The 15,756-nt window shown below is 40.4% G+C and overlaps 1 protein-coding gene across 2 annotated transcripts in view; it reads right to left on the bottom strand.

Moving 5' to 3' along the window:
• FBXL7 (F-box and leucine-rich repeat protein 7) overlaps positions 1 to 15,756 on the bottom strand; it is a 326,294-nt gene that overhangs the window by 223,725 nt on the left and 86,813 nt on the right. For both annotated transcript variants that reach the window (XM_006769451.2, XM_006769450.2), the window contains exon 2: positions 3,222 to 3,311. In XM_006769451.2, coding sequence (XP_006769514.1) covers positions 3,222 to 3,311 — 90 coding nt within the window. The remainder of the gene's footprint in view (positions 1 to 3,221; positions 3,312 to 15,756) is intronic.

Here is a 15,756-nt window from a genome sequence, read left to right on the forward strand (position 1 = left end):
CTCCCTTCCCTCTCTCTATAAAAATTGTGGCTTGAGCAGGAAGGGGGAATAGTCTTTGAGACAAGAGTCCACCATTATCCCAGGTCGTAGCACCTGAATAAACCTCCTTTCTTTTGCACCAGAACCTGTATCATGAGTTTGGCTTTCATTGTGGCAGGCATCCGAATCTGCATTTCAGTTACATCACCACAGTCTAATTTTAGAACATTGTCATCTCCCCAGTAAGATCCCTCATGTTTTTTACAGTTAATCAGAGAAGCATTCACTAGCCTTAGAGTAAGTGAAGGCTATGAGAGTGCCCCTCCCTTCCCTCAACTCCCACATCCTCAGTTTATCTGCCATCATATATTGCAGAGTGGTTATCTACATGTTTTCTAGTAAGAGACAATGCCTGTGACATCAGCTATCTTATGGAGTTTGGACACAAATGCACGCACACATGCGCGCACACACACACCCCCCACCACTACCACCACCACTACCAACAACAACCACATTCCCCATCCAGCCAATCAGGGAGAAGTCCCACACTGCTGCACAATGCTTCCAACTCAGCTATTAAAGGTATGGCCACAGTTTTCAAAGGCTGAAGGAAAATTGAGTATTATCCTTCAAAATAGATATTATTCTTAGAAATCAGTATCACTCGGACCTTAAAACTGAGGATCCAGCCCGTGCTTCCTGAAGACAATACTAATGAATTCAGGGTGAAATATCATAAGAGGATTGAGGAACTGAAGGAAATAACCATTATCAAATGGCTTCTGGAAGTATACCACTCACTCAATATTTTCTTCATATCAAAGTTTAAACGTAGTTCTAGAAAACAGTGGGGAGAGAATCAGAGAAGCATTTTTAAGTTTGCTCCTCTGGGGCATGTCTAAGAAATCAGAGTACACTTTCTGTTTCTTTGCCAGAATGTTGTGTGCAGGTATTTTCTGGTAGGAGGAAATGCGCACACCTTCAGGCAAATTTGCTCTGTGGAGGTTGGAGGGTATAATAATTGCTCCGGCCCCAGGACTCTGTCATCTCTGCACCGAGAAAGTTAGCCTTGGCTATTGCGCAGCCATCTTGAAATACCAGGCTGACAATATGAGACCAATTATGCAGCAAACATCTCTGATACACATTTTAATGTAACTAATACCCACACCTAATTTATTGTTTAACACCTTGACATTTTCATTAAAAACATTAGATAAAAGGATTCATGCAAACAAACAGAAAAACAATACTTTCTTTTATAATTTTTCAGATATGCAATATATATAATGAAAGGCTTTCACAAGAATGGGGTTCTTCTACTTAAGAGTTGGATAAAAAAAATTCCATACTAATTTAGCCCAGCAGGTAAAAATTTTGTTTCATATGAATATCACATTTTCCCATTTTTCTTTCCTGATTTTACCCGCAGCATGGTAGAGAATGCATTCTGATAAAAATGTACAAAATATTGGCTGGGCCTGCACCAAAGGAAAAGGCAAAATAAAATAAAAATTGTAAATCACTAGAGAGTAATTTTAAGCATAAAAAGCAGACTTTTAAAATGCATGCAGTGCCACAGTCCCTTCCCCCAGCCCTTGCAACAGAGCTCACATATTTTTATACTTTCTATTTATGAAAAGCAGAAAAAATACTAACAGAGCTTAAATCCAGATAGGGAAACACAGAGGGACTATTTAACATACTTTTAGCTTTCTATTTTCACAGCCACTCAAATTAGACAAAGGACTGTGACAAAAATGGTTGTAAAATAATGGTGGGAAAAGTGATAATAATACAAAACATAGATTTCTGACTACAGAGGATAAAAAATAAATTACATTGACGTGATTTCCATTTGGCTTCAAAGAACAAAAGCCTCAAAAGTGAGCGTCTAGAATCAATTTACCCGATTCGCACATTACCTTAACCGAATTTCAAGAATGATCTAATGCCCATATTTGAATTAACAGGCAGAAAATTAAAATTGGATTGGTACCTGATACTTCATTGCACAGAGAAAAATGCCCCAATCTGTTTGCCTTACTACTGGGTAAAACAATGGTAAGGCATTTAAACACAAGGGACTATAATCCAGGGATAAAAGCTACTTATGCATCAGCCTGGGGATAATTAACCCACAGAAGGTAATTCTGTGCTACTTGAAACACACCAAGTCAAAGAACACCCGAAGAGAAGATAAACATAGCAGAGGGAAGGCATCATCATGAATGCATGAACTGTAGCACAGATCAAGAGCAGTCACACAGCTGAGAGGACCAACATCAGGCCATGAGTATGCTCCCCCACATCACAAGCAGCAAAAAGCCTGCCTCCAAAACAAAGACAGGAGACTGTTTCCATAACACGCTGTTTTCTTGAGGAAAGTGGGCTTTACAGTGTCGTGAAAATCAGGTGACACCTTCCAAAGAGTCTTTCACTGTAAACGGCATCGATATATTAACACTAGATCTTCATTCGACAATTACTTTAGAAAGTACTCTTCAGAAAACGGGTCATTTAATTGTGTTTAACATTAAAATAAAAGGAGCTGAATCCATAATAGGGTCAACTTCCCGCTAAATAACTACCACAGAAACAATTATATCCACACTCAAACAAGTAAGCAATAACTCAAAAGCTTCTCAACTATTTATTGGGAAGCAGCTGGATTCCAGCATGCATTGTAACTACATATAGTCAGATTCTTCATCAAGAATATCAATGTGACCAATCTCTGTCCTGATGGGCTTCTCAATTGCTCTCTAAATAGTCAAACAAACTTCTTCTCCTACTATCAGGTATTGGTGATTAGTTCGAGGTCTACAAATCACATGACTATGACCTTCCCACTGTCACAATCCTGAATGCAGGTATGCCTATTCTGAAAGTTCTTGAACAACTTTCAACTTCAGCACAAGGATTTTACAATCAGAACATTTTCTATACTGAAAAATGATATATATAGTATCATAAAGGCTTCTCCAACTATATTTTCACAAAATAACAGCATTTGCCTTAGACTTGAGACACTTAAATTCCATTGCAACAACTTTAAGGGACAATGACAGCAGCACAACAAAAAAGAAACTTGGGAAAACCTTTGCCTTCTCATTTTTAAGACTTTCATATGCTTCCACTTGGTAGAACAGAACTCAGACTCACACATTTTATTTGCCTTCCAAAAATAGCCAGCACTGTGAAGAAAGGGCAACAGATAATGAAGACCAGATGCCTACCTTCACTGGTAGCCACATTCTTCTGGGCTTGGGTTGGTGTGTGATCTGTACTTGAACTCACGTCGGATGAGATGCTTGAGCTGCCTTTGCCTAGAGAAAACAGAAATGAGCCGCTTTTGAGTTTTGTAATTTCAGAACTTGACCGTGCCGTTCACTCTGTCCTGTACCAAGCCACATCGCTTGTTTCCAAGAGAGGGCCAATAATACCAAGAAAGGAGTTTATTAGGTTTCTTGCCGTATGCATTAAATATCTTTTGGGAAATGCCTGACCCATGTCAGAGTAGAACTAATGTCTTATTATAATCTTGCTTGACTATAAACTCAGACAAGATTATAAAACATAGTCAAATATGATAACGTAATATAATTTTGGCCTACATGTGACTAAGAAAGTACATGTGTGAAACACATCCACAGTATTGATTTTTTTATTTGCAGCTATAAACTACATTTTCCAATAAAGGACAAATGCAAATCTAAGAATGAGGCATTATCTGAGGAGCAAGAGGAACTTTTTGCTTCAAAAAGCTCTATTACCTTAAAAAAAATTCCCTCTTTTAATAAGTTCTTTTTTAAAAAAAGAAGAAAAGACTGTCATTTTTCTAATGCAGTAAATCTTAACCAGGGGTGCTTCTCCATGCAATGGGACATCTGGCAATGCCTGGGATCATTTTTAGTTGTCACAACCGGGGAGGGTATGCTCCTAGCACTAGTGGGTAAGGAGCCAGAGATGCTGCTTAAACGTCTTAACATGCACAGGACAGTCCCCTCACAACAAAGAATTATCCAGCCCAAAACATCAATCGTGCTGAAATTGAGAACCCCTGATCCAAATAATCTTACCTCAGCTTATAGCTCATGAGCATATATAATATTATTACCAAATATTCTCTAAAGTCACATGAAAGTCTACAAATACGAACCATACTCCCTGCCTAGTGATGGAAGTACCAATGACCATAGTGAGCGGAATTCCAAGATAATGCCCATGGTACCTGCTACAGACTAAATGTTTGTGTCTCTCCAAATTTCATATTTTAAAACCTAATCACTAACATGATCGTATTAGGAGGTGATTAGCCTTTGGGAGGTGATTAAGTCATGGGTATGGCACCCTCATGAATGGAATTTGTAGAAGAGACCCCCAAAGAGCTCCCTGCCCATGTGAGGAAACAGGGGAAAGATGACAGTCTATGAACCAGAAAGCGGGCTCTCACCAGTCACCTTGATCTCAAACTTTTCAGCCTCCAGAAACATGAGACTCAAATTTCTGTTGTTATAAACCACTATAGATAGTTCATACGGTATTTTGTTGTAATGGCCAGAATGGCTGAAGTCAGTACCCCTGCCCTTGGTAATCTGCTCCCCTTGAATATGGGCAGAACCTGCAACTTTCCACTAAGCCATGGAATATGATGATGGTAAGAGGATTAGAACTGAGACACTTAAATTCCATTGCAGATTGGAACTTGCAGATGCCATTAAATTCCCTAATGAGTTGAATTTAGTCAAAAGGGAATTATTCTGGGTAGGCCTGACCTGAACAGATAATTCCTTCCCAGGAGTCTGAAGGAGAGACATCCCACTGGTCTTGAAGAAGCAAGTCATCATTGAGTCCTACAGCTGCAAAGCAATGAATTCTGCCAACACCCACGTGAGCATGGAAGAGGATTTGAAAGCCCAGCCCTGGCCAGCATCTTGACTGCAGCTTTGTAAGACCCCGAACAAAAGTCCAGCCCAGCTTTCTGACCCAAGGAAAATGAGATAATGAATGTATCTCATGTTAAGCTGCTGCTAAATTGGTGATGAGTTGTCATGTGGCAATGGAAAACTAATATAATGACCAACCAGTTATATCACAATGGACTCTTTTCACTACGCAAGTTATGATTAAAACTCTTACAAGCAGCTGAGAAACACTGGCTTCCAAGAGTCTTCTTTACACAGTGGTATACACCCCAGTTAGGGGGCATAAGCTTACAGGCTAAAAACAGAGCTGAAAAGCACAAGTGGGAGATTTAAAGAGCTTCAGGGATTTGTTTGCTAATGCTGAGAGTAATGGAACAATCCAAGTTCATGGCTGATATCACCTAGGAAGCTCATTGTGATTGATGACTCTGTTATAACAAGTCTGTTATTCCCATCACCCCTGCCCATTCCACACCCTCCTCCCTCAGAGTGAGCCACAGGGCAGTAACTCTCCATCAGTTTATGTCTAGCCTGCCTTTGCAGTCGCCATTCATCTGCCATGGTTCATCTTTGGAAGGGACTGACATGTTGGGCTCGATACCTAGTTAGAAATATGTCAAACTGACCTCTGACCTCAGTCTGATGCCCCCTTGCTTTTGACCGTGGACATTCGCTTCCCCTCCATGAGGCTCAGTGTCCACATCTGGTGGGGGAAATGGGGAGATGAGTGGACCAAGTGATTTCTAGCAGTTCAAATAGTTTATGATCCTATGAGTCCATTACAGAACTCTTCAAACCTGCAAACATTCCTTTTCAGTAAAAGAGCATTATTGGGTACCATGGATATACAGACTTAAATTATTTTTAGTATGTTGTTACTTAGCGATGTACAAATGGAAAACTAAACTCCATATGTGTTTGCTCTGAATCAACAAAAAGAAAAACAAAGTAACCAATTAAACACAAAAACAATAAAGCCCATAAAATTCCAATTAACACCATTAATTTAATGTGGCAGATGATGTTATTTTGCCGGCATTAAATTGCCTTTCAAAACATAAATGTTGTACCGCTGCTAAAGCCAATGTTCTCTTGCTTCTGGCATATCCTTGCTACCTCGGGCTGCGTGGGGACTCAGCCTCTCCACTAGAACTCGGAGAGTCCTTCCTGCTGCAGCCTGATGCCACCTCAGTTGACCTTCACTTGGTCTGACCCTGTCACTCATGTTTCATTGTCTGCTCTTCTTTCATTCCTTATTGGCCCATAACCATAGAAGCAGAACTCCTTCCTTAAAAGACAGGCACCAACTTGGACAACAAAACCATACAGCAGGAGTCTGTGATAAAGGGGAACCGGTACCCAGTTATTGATGATTTTTAAGAATATCAATTAGGAAAGCACAAAATAAAACAACAAATTTCAGAGGAAATTCTCAGACAGGTCTGAAAACGTGTATGCAGACCCCTCAGAGGACCACAAACTCCAGTTTAAGAAATGCTGGTGCCTGAAGACAGGGAAGAAGATTAGGGAAACAAATAATATTACCAATGATATGTATAATAATAGCTAACATAGAGTGTGCACGCTGTGCTGTGGACTCCAGTAAATACCTTAGGTGCATCATCATATTTTCAGTATGCTCTACGACTGTGTTTTCCAATCATATTTTATTATTGCCCTCTCCCCAAAGACACTTTTAGACTTTTTCTGCAGTTACTCCCACAAATAAAACTGTAATACCACAGATATAGTGTGTATATATTATGTGCTGTGTGTATATCTCTGCTTTTACACAAAATGCTTAAGAGTTTTCGCCCCCAATTTTTGTCCCTTTGAGAGTAATATTGATCCATTGAGAATGTATGCCCATCAATAAGTACAATTTTAAATGCCTGGCTATTTAATGATTTAAGTAATTATGGAAAGCAAGATAGTAGAGATATAAATACAGTCTATTCTTGTTATTCGGGGTAGTAATATTCTATGAAGTCACTGCCAAACACTGACAAAACTGAATCTTTGCTCTGAGGGGAAACACAGGGCTAGGAATCTGCGACCCTCTGGTCACTTTTCATCACCCCCAACCTTGTTTTGGGTATATTTCTATTTGAAGACATCTTATTCAATATATTTTGTTGATTCTTTAACATTCAACTCAAGGCAGCCTCACTGTAGCTCATGCCTGAATGAAGCTTATTTAACACGTGTAAGGCACATCCCAGCCTTCCCGCTCTTAGGAACCACAGATGGCTCTTCAGCAAGATGCATGGGGGCCATTTTAAGTAGCAAAATCATCAATAAACAGCACAAAAATGAAAAAAAAATGTGGCACTAAATAGAAGAAAGGACACTAATTTACAGCATGAGAGCTGAAGCCTGGAGGCAGCCTGCTGCTTGTTTAACTTCAGCTCGGAATGTGCACATGGGACAACTCAAAATTTTCACCGCTGCACATGAATGACTATTGATTTGGGGGTTACAAAAAAATTTCAATGATTATGAAAATTCACAAATATAGAACCCACAGATAGTAAGGACTGACTGTAGATGATCTTGTATTAAATATGGCTTCACAGTTTATCACCCGCTTTCAGGCAGGCTGCAGTGGGTAGCGTAGGAGAGCAAGCATGTCAAGCTCAAAGGCTAGCATGGGCCAAATAAACAAGGTTTAAGTTTATGTGGGCTGCAAAGAAACACACAAAAGCTTCAATTTTCATAGAAACATAGGTGTATTTCGATAGAGACATGCTGAGTACAAAGGGCTGAAATAAATGAGTAATCCTTAATAGTATTTGTTGTGGGCCACGTGCGGCCCATGGGCCTCAAGTTTGACATGCTAGATAGAGTGATGAGGCCGGGTTTACATCTAAATCTGCCACTTTGTAATGTTGGGAAAATTATTAAACCCTTCTACGCTTTATTTTTCTTAGCTATAACCAGGATAGGGAAAATCAATCCTTGCGTCATTAGGGCTGTTTTGAGCATTAAATAAAATAATCCAGATAAAGCACCTAGGCTAGTGCACTTAGGGAATCCTCAATAAATCTTAGTATAATGGGGCTCATATTTCAGATACTATTAACATGTTCTGTTCTTCAGCCTTGTTTCTGGAAACATAACCAACACTCCGGGGAGTTCAAGTGGACGAGGAAAAGGTGCATATATGGTGTGTGTGTGTGGGGGGGGGTGCTTACAGATTAAATGTTACAGGAGGAACTCCAAGGAAAGGAACAGGGGGATATATTCGGCGTCCAATAGCCAAAACCAGAAATCTGCAGTATGAAAATGTCCTTGTAAGACTAGCTATTGCATTAGGAAGGGACTGCCTACATTTCTCAACTTCAATAGTGTTTGATTAAATAACTGGCCAAGTTGACACATGAAAATGTCCCTCACACTGTCAGACTCACATGCGTTTCAGTTCCACATTTACCACTTCGAAACAAGGTGGTCAGGAGAAAACCTGTCAAACTCTCTAAGCTTCGTTGTTTTCATCTATAAAACAGGAATAAAAACAAACACCTATTTCCTCTACTAAAATGGGGAACCCACTTTTCAGGTTTGTTGGAGGTTATTATAGGTAAGAAATAATTTATGGCTTGGAAAGCATTCAATTATGTGCAATGCCAGCATCACCCCACCCTGCAATTGTTTAATATTGACTCATTTATCACAGTTCGATTTGTACCAGGAGACAGAAATGAAACTTAAAACACTAATTGCTGCTTTACTATTGTATGCACATAGTATTCTATGTGCATATAAATTAAATTATACAAACCTTATATATCCAGGAGAAATCCCTCAGATATAAGCAAGGTTGACATTTATGCTCTCGATCTAACGGCTTTACCTACAGGAAAGTTTGTTTATTGGCCATTCGGGGTTATTAGCCTATCAGAAATGTGCCTGTTGAATGTGTAAAGTAAAATTTTGCAATTTCTTAATTTCCTCCCTAGTAAAGACTAAAAGGCCCAAATGAGTGCTATTGAAAAATTAGGTATCAAATACAAATAAATATCAAAGCAAGTGAAGAATAACTAACACACTGAGATGGCAAATGTTATCTGTAACATGTTAACACAGGCATATGATTCTGAATCACAGTATGAGAAATTAGTAGTGGGTCAGTCACTTAGGTCTCTTGAGACACATGACTAACCCAGGCATGCCAGCAGAATAATGTGCTGGTCTTCTATTCCAATCCCGCATCCTTTGGGGTTTCCGTTAGAGTGAGCCACATTTTCCCAATGTTTGAAGAGAAAGAGAATGTTCGTTAAATGGGGATCCTATTAGAGAGGGATTTTAAGTCTCTTTTAATTAAAAAAATTCCCATATGTAAAATAAGTTTCTTCTCTTCTCTCATTTCCAGTGCCCAGGCTGATTCTGTAAATGCAGATACTTAAAATAAGAGAGGCAGACATTCCTTTGTGATTTACTGACAACACAAAGAATATAAAGAGTAGAATAGAAAAATACAAGTTAATACCTGACCCAAAAAAATGAATCAATGGGTCTTATGATTTCTAACATTCCTAAGAGTCCAAGAAACCACTTGCAAAATTGATTCCTATATCAATTCCAGATTATATGCACTGAATTCATTCCTGTGGATTTCAGCTGCAGACTTCTCATATGAAATCCACAAACAGGCATGTGAACCCATGTGGAGGGCTTAGCCACTTATTTCCTCTTTCTCTCCATTACCTTGTTTTCAAGCTGCTGTTGGAGCACCAAGAAAGCCTGATTTAATATGGAGTGTCCACACCAATGGAAAGAGAATTATTTTCAATATCTCAGCATTAGATCAAGGGAATGGCAGGTCATATGTTTGTTGAATCCACTGTTAGTTTCCTGATTGTATCTGATGAGCTACTTTCTTACCTTCTCTGATCCAGAGTTCAAACGTCTATACATACAGAAGAAGAATATTTGTTATCGCAAAGGATGATTTGACTTAATCTCTGACCCAGGTGCATATTAGTTTTTAGGAAAAATACTCAACACATATTGTGAAAGCACATGAGCTCTTTCAGGACAACCAGGAGAGATTTAATAGATGAATCCCCAGAGTCAGACCTTGCAATAGAGTCAAACGAAGAGAAATCGAACCTTGAGCCCTCTGCCTTGTTTTATTGAGAGCAAACGATGGAAGATGGTGTCCTATGCTTTTGCTTCTATTCTTAGTTTTCTCCTGGTGATGATTGGTGTATGGGCTAAGGATGACAAGAGTAAGAAAGGAAGTGAAGAAAAAAAACTGTCAGAATTTTGTTTTTTGGTGGTTGTTTTTTTTTTCCTTCCAAGAAATTTAATGTCCTAACTGGAACTTCTACTCCAGTTTCCCAAAGCACCTACCAAGTGACTCCGAGGCCACTGGGCAGGACACATGCTTCTGGAACTGGGGGAGTCAGGGTGGCTCTAGGGAACAAGATACTCCCTTCCCCTAAGAGGCTGCCGTTCTAATGGGCGTGTGTGCAGGCTGAGAAAAGCCAAGAACACTTTTCATTGCCTCATTGCTGAGGGATGCAGTCCCTACTCAAATAGAAGGCCTGATGCAGAGCGCTGCTGGCTTTATTCGTTATTTTAAAAATATACATAACAAAGTTTGCCATTTGAACTATTTTTAAGTATTTCAGTGGCATTATTTACATTCATAATGTTGTGCAACCATCACTATTATTTCCAAAAGTACTTGACATAGAAATTCTGTACCTGTGAAGTGATTAATACCCCAATCCTCCCTCCCCAGTCCCCGGTAACTTCTAATCTGCTTTCTGTTTTTATAAATTAGTTTATTCTAGACATTCCCACGAGTGGAATCATACAATAGTTGTTCTTTTGCATCTGGCTTTTTTCAGTTACCCTAATGTTTTAGGGTTCACCCAGGGTTTAGCACATATCAGTTCTTCATTCTTATTTATGACTGAATAATATTCCCTTGTGTGTATATACTATGCTTTGTTTATTCATTCACCTGCTGATGGGCACTTGGGGTGTTTCCACCTGTTTGCTATTGTGAATAATGCTGCAATGACAGGGTGGTGGCTTTGACCACTGGCGGCTCTCAACTTTGAAACTTCTAGTGCATGTTGTTTCCAGCAGAAATCAGATCCTGAGGGCTGCGGCTGGAGCAGATGAACAAAGCACACAGAGTTCTTCCAGGAGGGAAAATGGGACAAGCCCACTGCTGGCTCAGCAATTCCTTGAGAGCCATTTACCACCCCGCGGCATCCCTGGGGTGGGCAGAGTGCTAGGGGTTAAAGGAATGGAATGCAGGGGAACCCTCTCTCCCAGTATTGTATTACCTCCAGGCAGGGCTGTGTGGCTGGTACTGCGAACGCCAACCAGCACACATTGCACATGTTCACAGAGCAGACGCAGGGCTTTAGGTTCCGAACACACACCTGCTGCAAAGCTCGGCTCTGCAGAAGCCTGAGGGGCCTTGACAGGAACAGCACAGCCAGGGGACTTGGGGCTTCCCTTCCTTCCCGATATGCGGACTGTTCCTGTTCTCTCTAGCACACGTAAGAGCTTCAGCCTCAAGTCAGACAGAGCAGCAGGGGACATCCCATTCCCAAACCACACAAGCAAAACCGTGATGTCAAATGCCAAGTCCATGGCTGAAACGCACACAACCCTGAAGGCTATCTAATCATTTCAGCAGCAATAGCCTAGAAGCCAAAGGGTAAAAAGAGAAATAATTAAATAGAAACTATTTGAGTTGATCAGTAATCATTCCACATTCTACTATCACTCCTTTTTTCTTGGTAAAGAAAGAAGGTATACTAAGACAATAATCTCAATTACAACCAGCTTTTTCTGCATTGCTCCTAGAGGCTGTGATTACTGAAAAGAAAGAGGAGAGGAGAGGAGAGGAGAGGAGAGGAAAGAGAAGGCCATGATCTCCACACAGCCCTCTTACATCCACAGAAGGTAGCAGTTGGCTGCAAGTCTGTGAAAAGCACAACGTGCTGCCTTGGAGGGCAGGGACCTGACCTTGGACTACTTGGGCTGGCATCTTGACGAGGAGAGGAGAGGAGAGGAGAGGAGAGGAGAGGAGAGGAAAGAAAAGAGAAGGCCATGATCTCCACACAGCCCTCTTACATCCACAGAAGGTAGCAGTTGGCTGCAAGTCTGTGAAAAGCACAACGTGCTGCCTTGGAGGGCAGGGACCTGACCTTGGACTACTTGGGCTGGCATCTTGACTTTGCCACTAAACTAGTTGGTTGAGCTTGAGGGTTACCTTACTTTTTGAGTACCTCAGTTTCTCCATCTGCAAATGGGTACTATTAAATATAATAATAGAATGACTATGAGAATAAAAGGAGGTTAATAAGTCAATTGCTTATAATGTTATCTACATGTAATAGATACTTAATAGGTGTTAGCTATTATTAATCATCCTCCCTATTAATATTCATAATTAATAATTCAGTTAACTCAACAACTACATGCTAATAAACCCATTGTATGCAAAGGATTATGATTAGTAGGAAAAAGGCAACATTATCTACACTGGGTTGGGGAGATAAACCATAGACACATAGACAGAATTATGGCAAGATTTTTAAATAGGATCATTAGGTGATATCCCCAAACACTATTTGGTTCCCACAATTCCATTGATGTTTAGTGTGACTGCTTTATTTTTCATATAATGATGTGAAAAATATCTAGGTTGATTGTAAATAACCATGCCCGTCTTCTCCCCTGGATCCTCAACTCTATGAGGATAGGTCTGCACCTGCTGTGTTCTACATCCCAAAGCAAGCACTCTCCTTGGCATATGTACTAAGAACGTAAGTGTGAGGGTCTGACTGAGTAAATAAACTGGACATTTCTTCTAATGAAATATCCTTGCTCTCATAATGTTTCTAATAAACACTATCCCTTCCTTACAGGTACCACTCAAATCTTTGTTTACCCCAAATGAGTCTTTATACAATGATGATGTGTTCAGCATACAAAACAGAACTGAGAAAATTCATATATTCCCAGTGGTGACATGCAATATATATTCTGTTTTAGGTTCTGAGGGCTGCTGTGACAAATGACACTAATTGGATGGCTTAAAATAGGAGAAGTTTATTATCTTACAGTCTTGGAAGCTGGCAGTCTGAAATCAAGGTGTCCACAGGGCCATGCCTCCTCTGTTGGCTCTAGAACAGTGGTTCTCAACCTTCTGGCCCTTTAAATACAGTTCCTCATGTTGTGACCCAACCATAAAATTATTTTCGTTGCTACCCCATAACTGTAATGTTGCTATTGTTATGAATCATAATGTAAATATCTGATATGCAGGATGGTCTTAGGTGACCCCTGTGAAAGGGTCGTTCGACGCCAAAGGGGTTGCAACCCACAGGTTGAGAACCGCTGCTCTAGAAGAATCTTCACCAGGCCCCTCTCCTAGCTCCTGGTGGTTGGCATCAATCCTTGGCATTCCTTGGTTTATGGTAGCGTAACTCCAATCTCTGCCTCAGTCATCACATGGCCAATCTTCCTTCTGTGTGTCTCTGTTCTCTTTTTACAAGAACACCAGCCATATTGAGTTAGGGACCCACCCTACTCCACTGTGCTTTTATCTACATAATTACATCTGTTATAATCCCTCTATTTCCAAACAAGATCACATTCTAATGTTCCAGGAAGGACATGAATTGAAGGGGGTGAGGGTGGGGTCATATTTAACTCAGCAGATACTTCAACACCATTTTCTGCAAAATTAAGCAGAAAATCCCACCCTGATGGTATCATATGAACATTTGCTCAAGTCTCCGTGCATGGCAGTATTATTATGGGTGGAAAGGAAGGATTAGCAGCAATAAGTTCTAAAAGGCTCTCCCCACTTGTGTAAAAGCAAGCACTTGGCACACCATCCTAGGTCGTTTCACATTGAAAAGTCCAGGCAATATTTCACTAAAGGTAGCAAGGCAGAGGCTGTTCTCCAGCCTAACACCCACCTATGGACCTTCAGGAAGTTCCACAAGAGTTAACACAGATGTCAGCTGACACAAAGACAGGTGCTGCTGCTGCTGACAAATGGTGCTTCACAGCTGGGTCTCTGAGCAGAGTAATGAGAGGATCAGACCATAGACAGGCTGAAAGGTACTGTAAGTCATCCAAAAGACAGTCTGATGCTAATAACAACATCACTATAATTTGTACCAGTCATTTTCCTCCAAAATTCTGAAGGGCTGATGTGGCCCAAAAATCAGGAGAAGACCACTCTTTGCTTAAATCAGATGCACAAGGAAAGGCAAGAAGAGGTTTTTTTGAAGGGCAGTGCTGTCTCAGCATGATACGGGGCAACTTCAAAGCCATGTGTTCATTTTCTGGCATCAAGAGCCTCTGGTGTCCATACACTCATTACCGCCTCTTCTGATTCAGTCATTCATTCATTCCAAGTCCCATATGCCAGGCACAGATAGCGTGTTAGACACAACGCCACGATCAAGCCATCCTGGCCGTAGAGGTTACTTTACTGCAGGGTCTTAAAGGTAGCGAAAGAGTATAGGAAACAACTTCACCTTTCAATAGAGAACATAATGGTAGGACAGGCAGTAATGTCCTGTGAATTTTTGTGGCTTCATGGCTCAACCCCAGTCTAAAGTCATACAGTTACAGATCTCTGTACCCTACAGCCAGTCATTCATTTCAGGGCTTTTATACAGAATGTGTCTACCATAATCTCAGAGATGATCAATCTAAATGAATGGAAATTATGAATAATAAATAATTCTTGAAAGGCTTTTCATTTTCCTCATTTCATACGTAAGCATTAAACCTAAAAAAGTGAAAGTTATCTATAGATGTTATATCTTAATCTTGTGTAATACAAAATAACCCTAGGATCTAATTATGTTTCCTACCCCACATTTCCCATTTAGTACGGACAAAATTCTGTATAAGGGAACTAAAAAAGATCTACACAGCCCTACTTGGTAAAGCAGGTTATAACAAACAAGTTTTCCAACCATAGAGAATACACAGGCAGCAAATATTGTTAAGAAAGCACTTAAAAGGAGAAACTGAAATTGGTAGCTCAGATTTCTTACTCCCTGTGAGCTGGGAAGCCAGGAACAAGCTACTCAAGACTTTTTAGCAACAATCCTGGCACTTCTGATTAAAGGAGAGGGATGGTGGGGGAGGTCATCTTCAAGATCCCTCTCCACTCCCACATTTTTACTCTCCCTAATGCAGAAAGTTACCAACTCTCTACCACAACTACAGACCACTTTACAACCACAAACCAAGATCCAAGAGAGTTAAAAGTTAAGGTCAAGTGGAAGAGACAGAGTTGTTAACCAACTTCCTCCTTCTCCTACTGCACTAAAATTATAAATATACATACAATTTCCTGTAATTAAGAAAAAATATATTTATATATGCACATAGATACATATACAAATACATATGCAAATACACACACACACACACACACACACATATTTATGTCACCAATCACAGCTGGATTACTTCACTGCTGTTGGGTGTCTGACTTCTGACTCTGCCTGTCAAGTGTGATCCTCTTAATCTCCAAATAAGAAACTCAATTTTATTACCTGCCATGCTTCCTAAGAGTATTATTCTCCTCCTACATCTCTTCTACTTTCCTTGCAGTGGGGGGAGGTTTCCTTGGAACCACACTGGGAGGCTATTTCATGGGAGTAAAAGTAATCATCGGGCCAGTAGGCATCTCTGAACACAGGGCAGCTGAGAAAGTGTAAGTGGCAGTGACAGAATACCTCACAGCCAGCCAGAATTCTTCTAAATCAGAACCTGAACAAAGAGAGGCTAAAGCATTCACTGCATGCAGTGCTTGCCCCCATCCTTGAATCCATTCCAT

The sequence above is a fragment of the Myotis davidii genome, unplaced genomic scaffold (assembly GCF_000327345.1).
Source record: "Myotis davidii unplaced genomic scaffold, ASM32734v1 scaffold143, whole genome shotgun sequence".
Lineage (NCBI taxonomy): Eukaryota > Metazoa > Chordata > Mammalia > Chiroptera > Vespertilionidae > Myotis > Myotis davidii.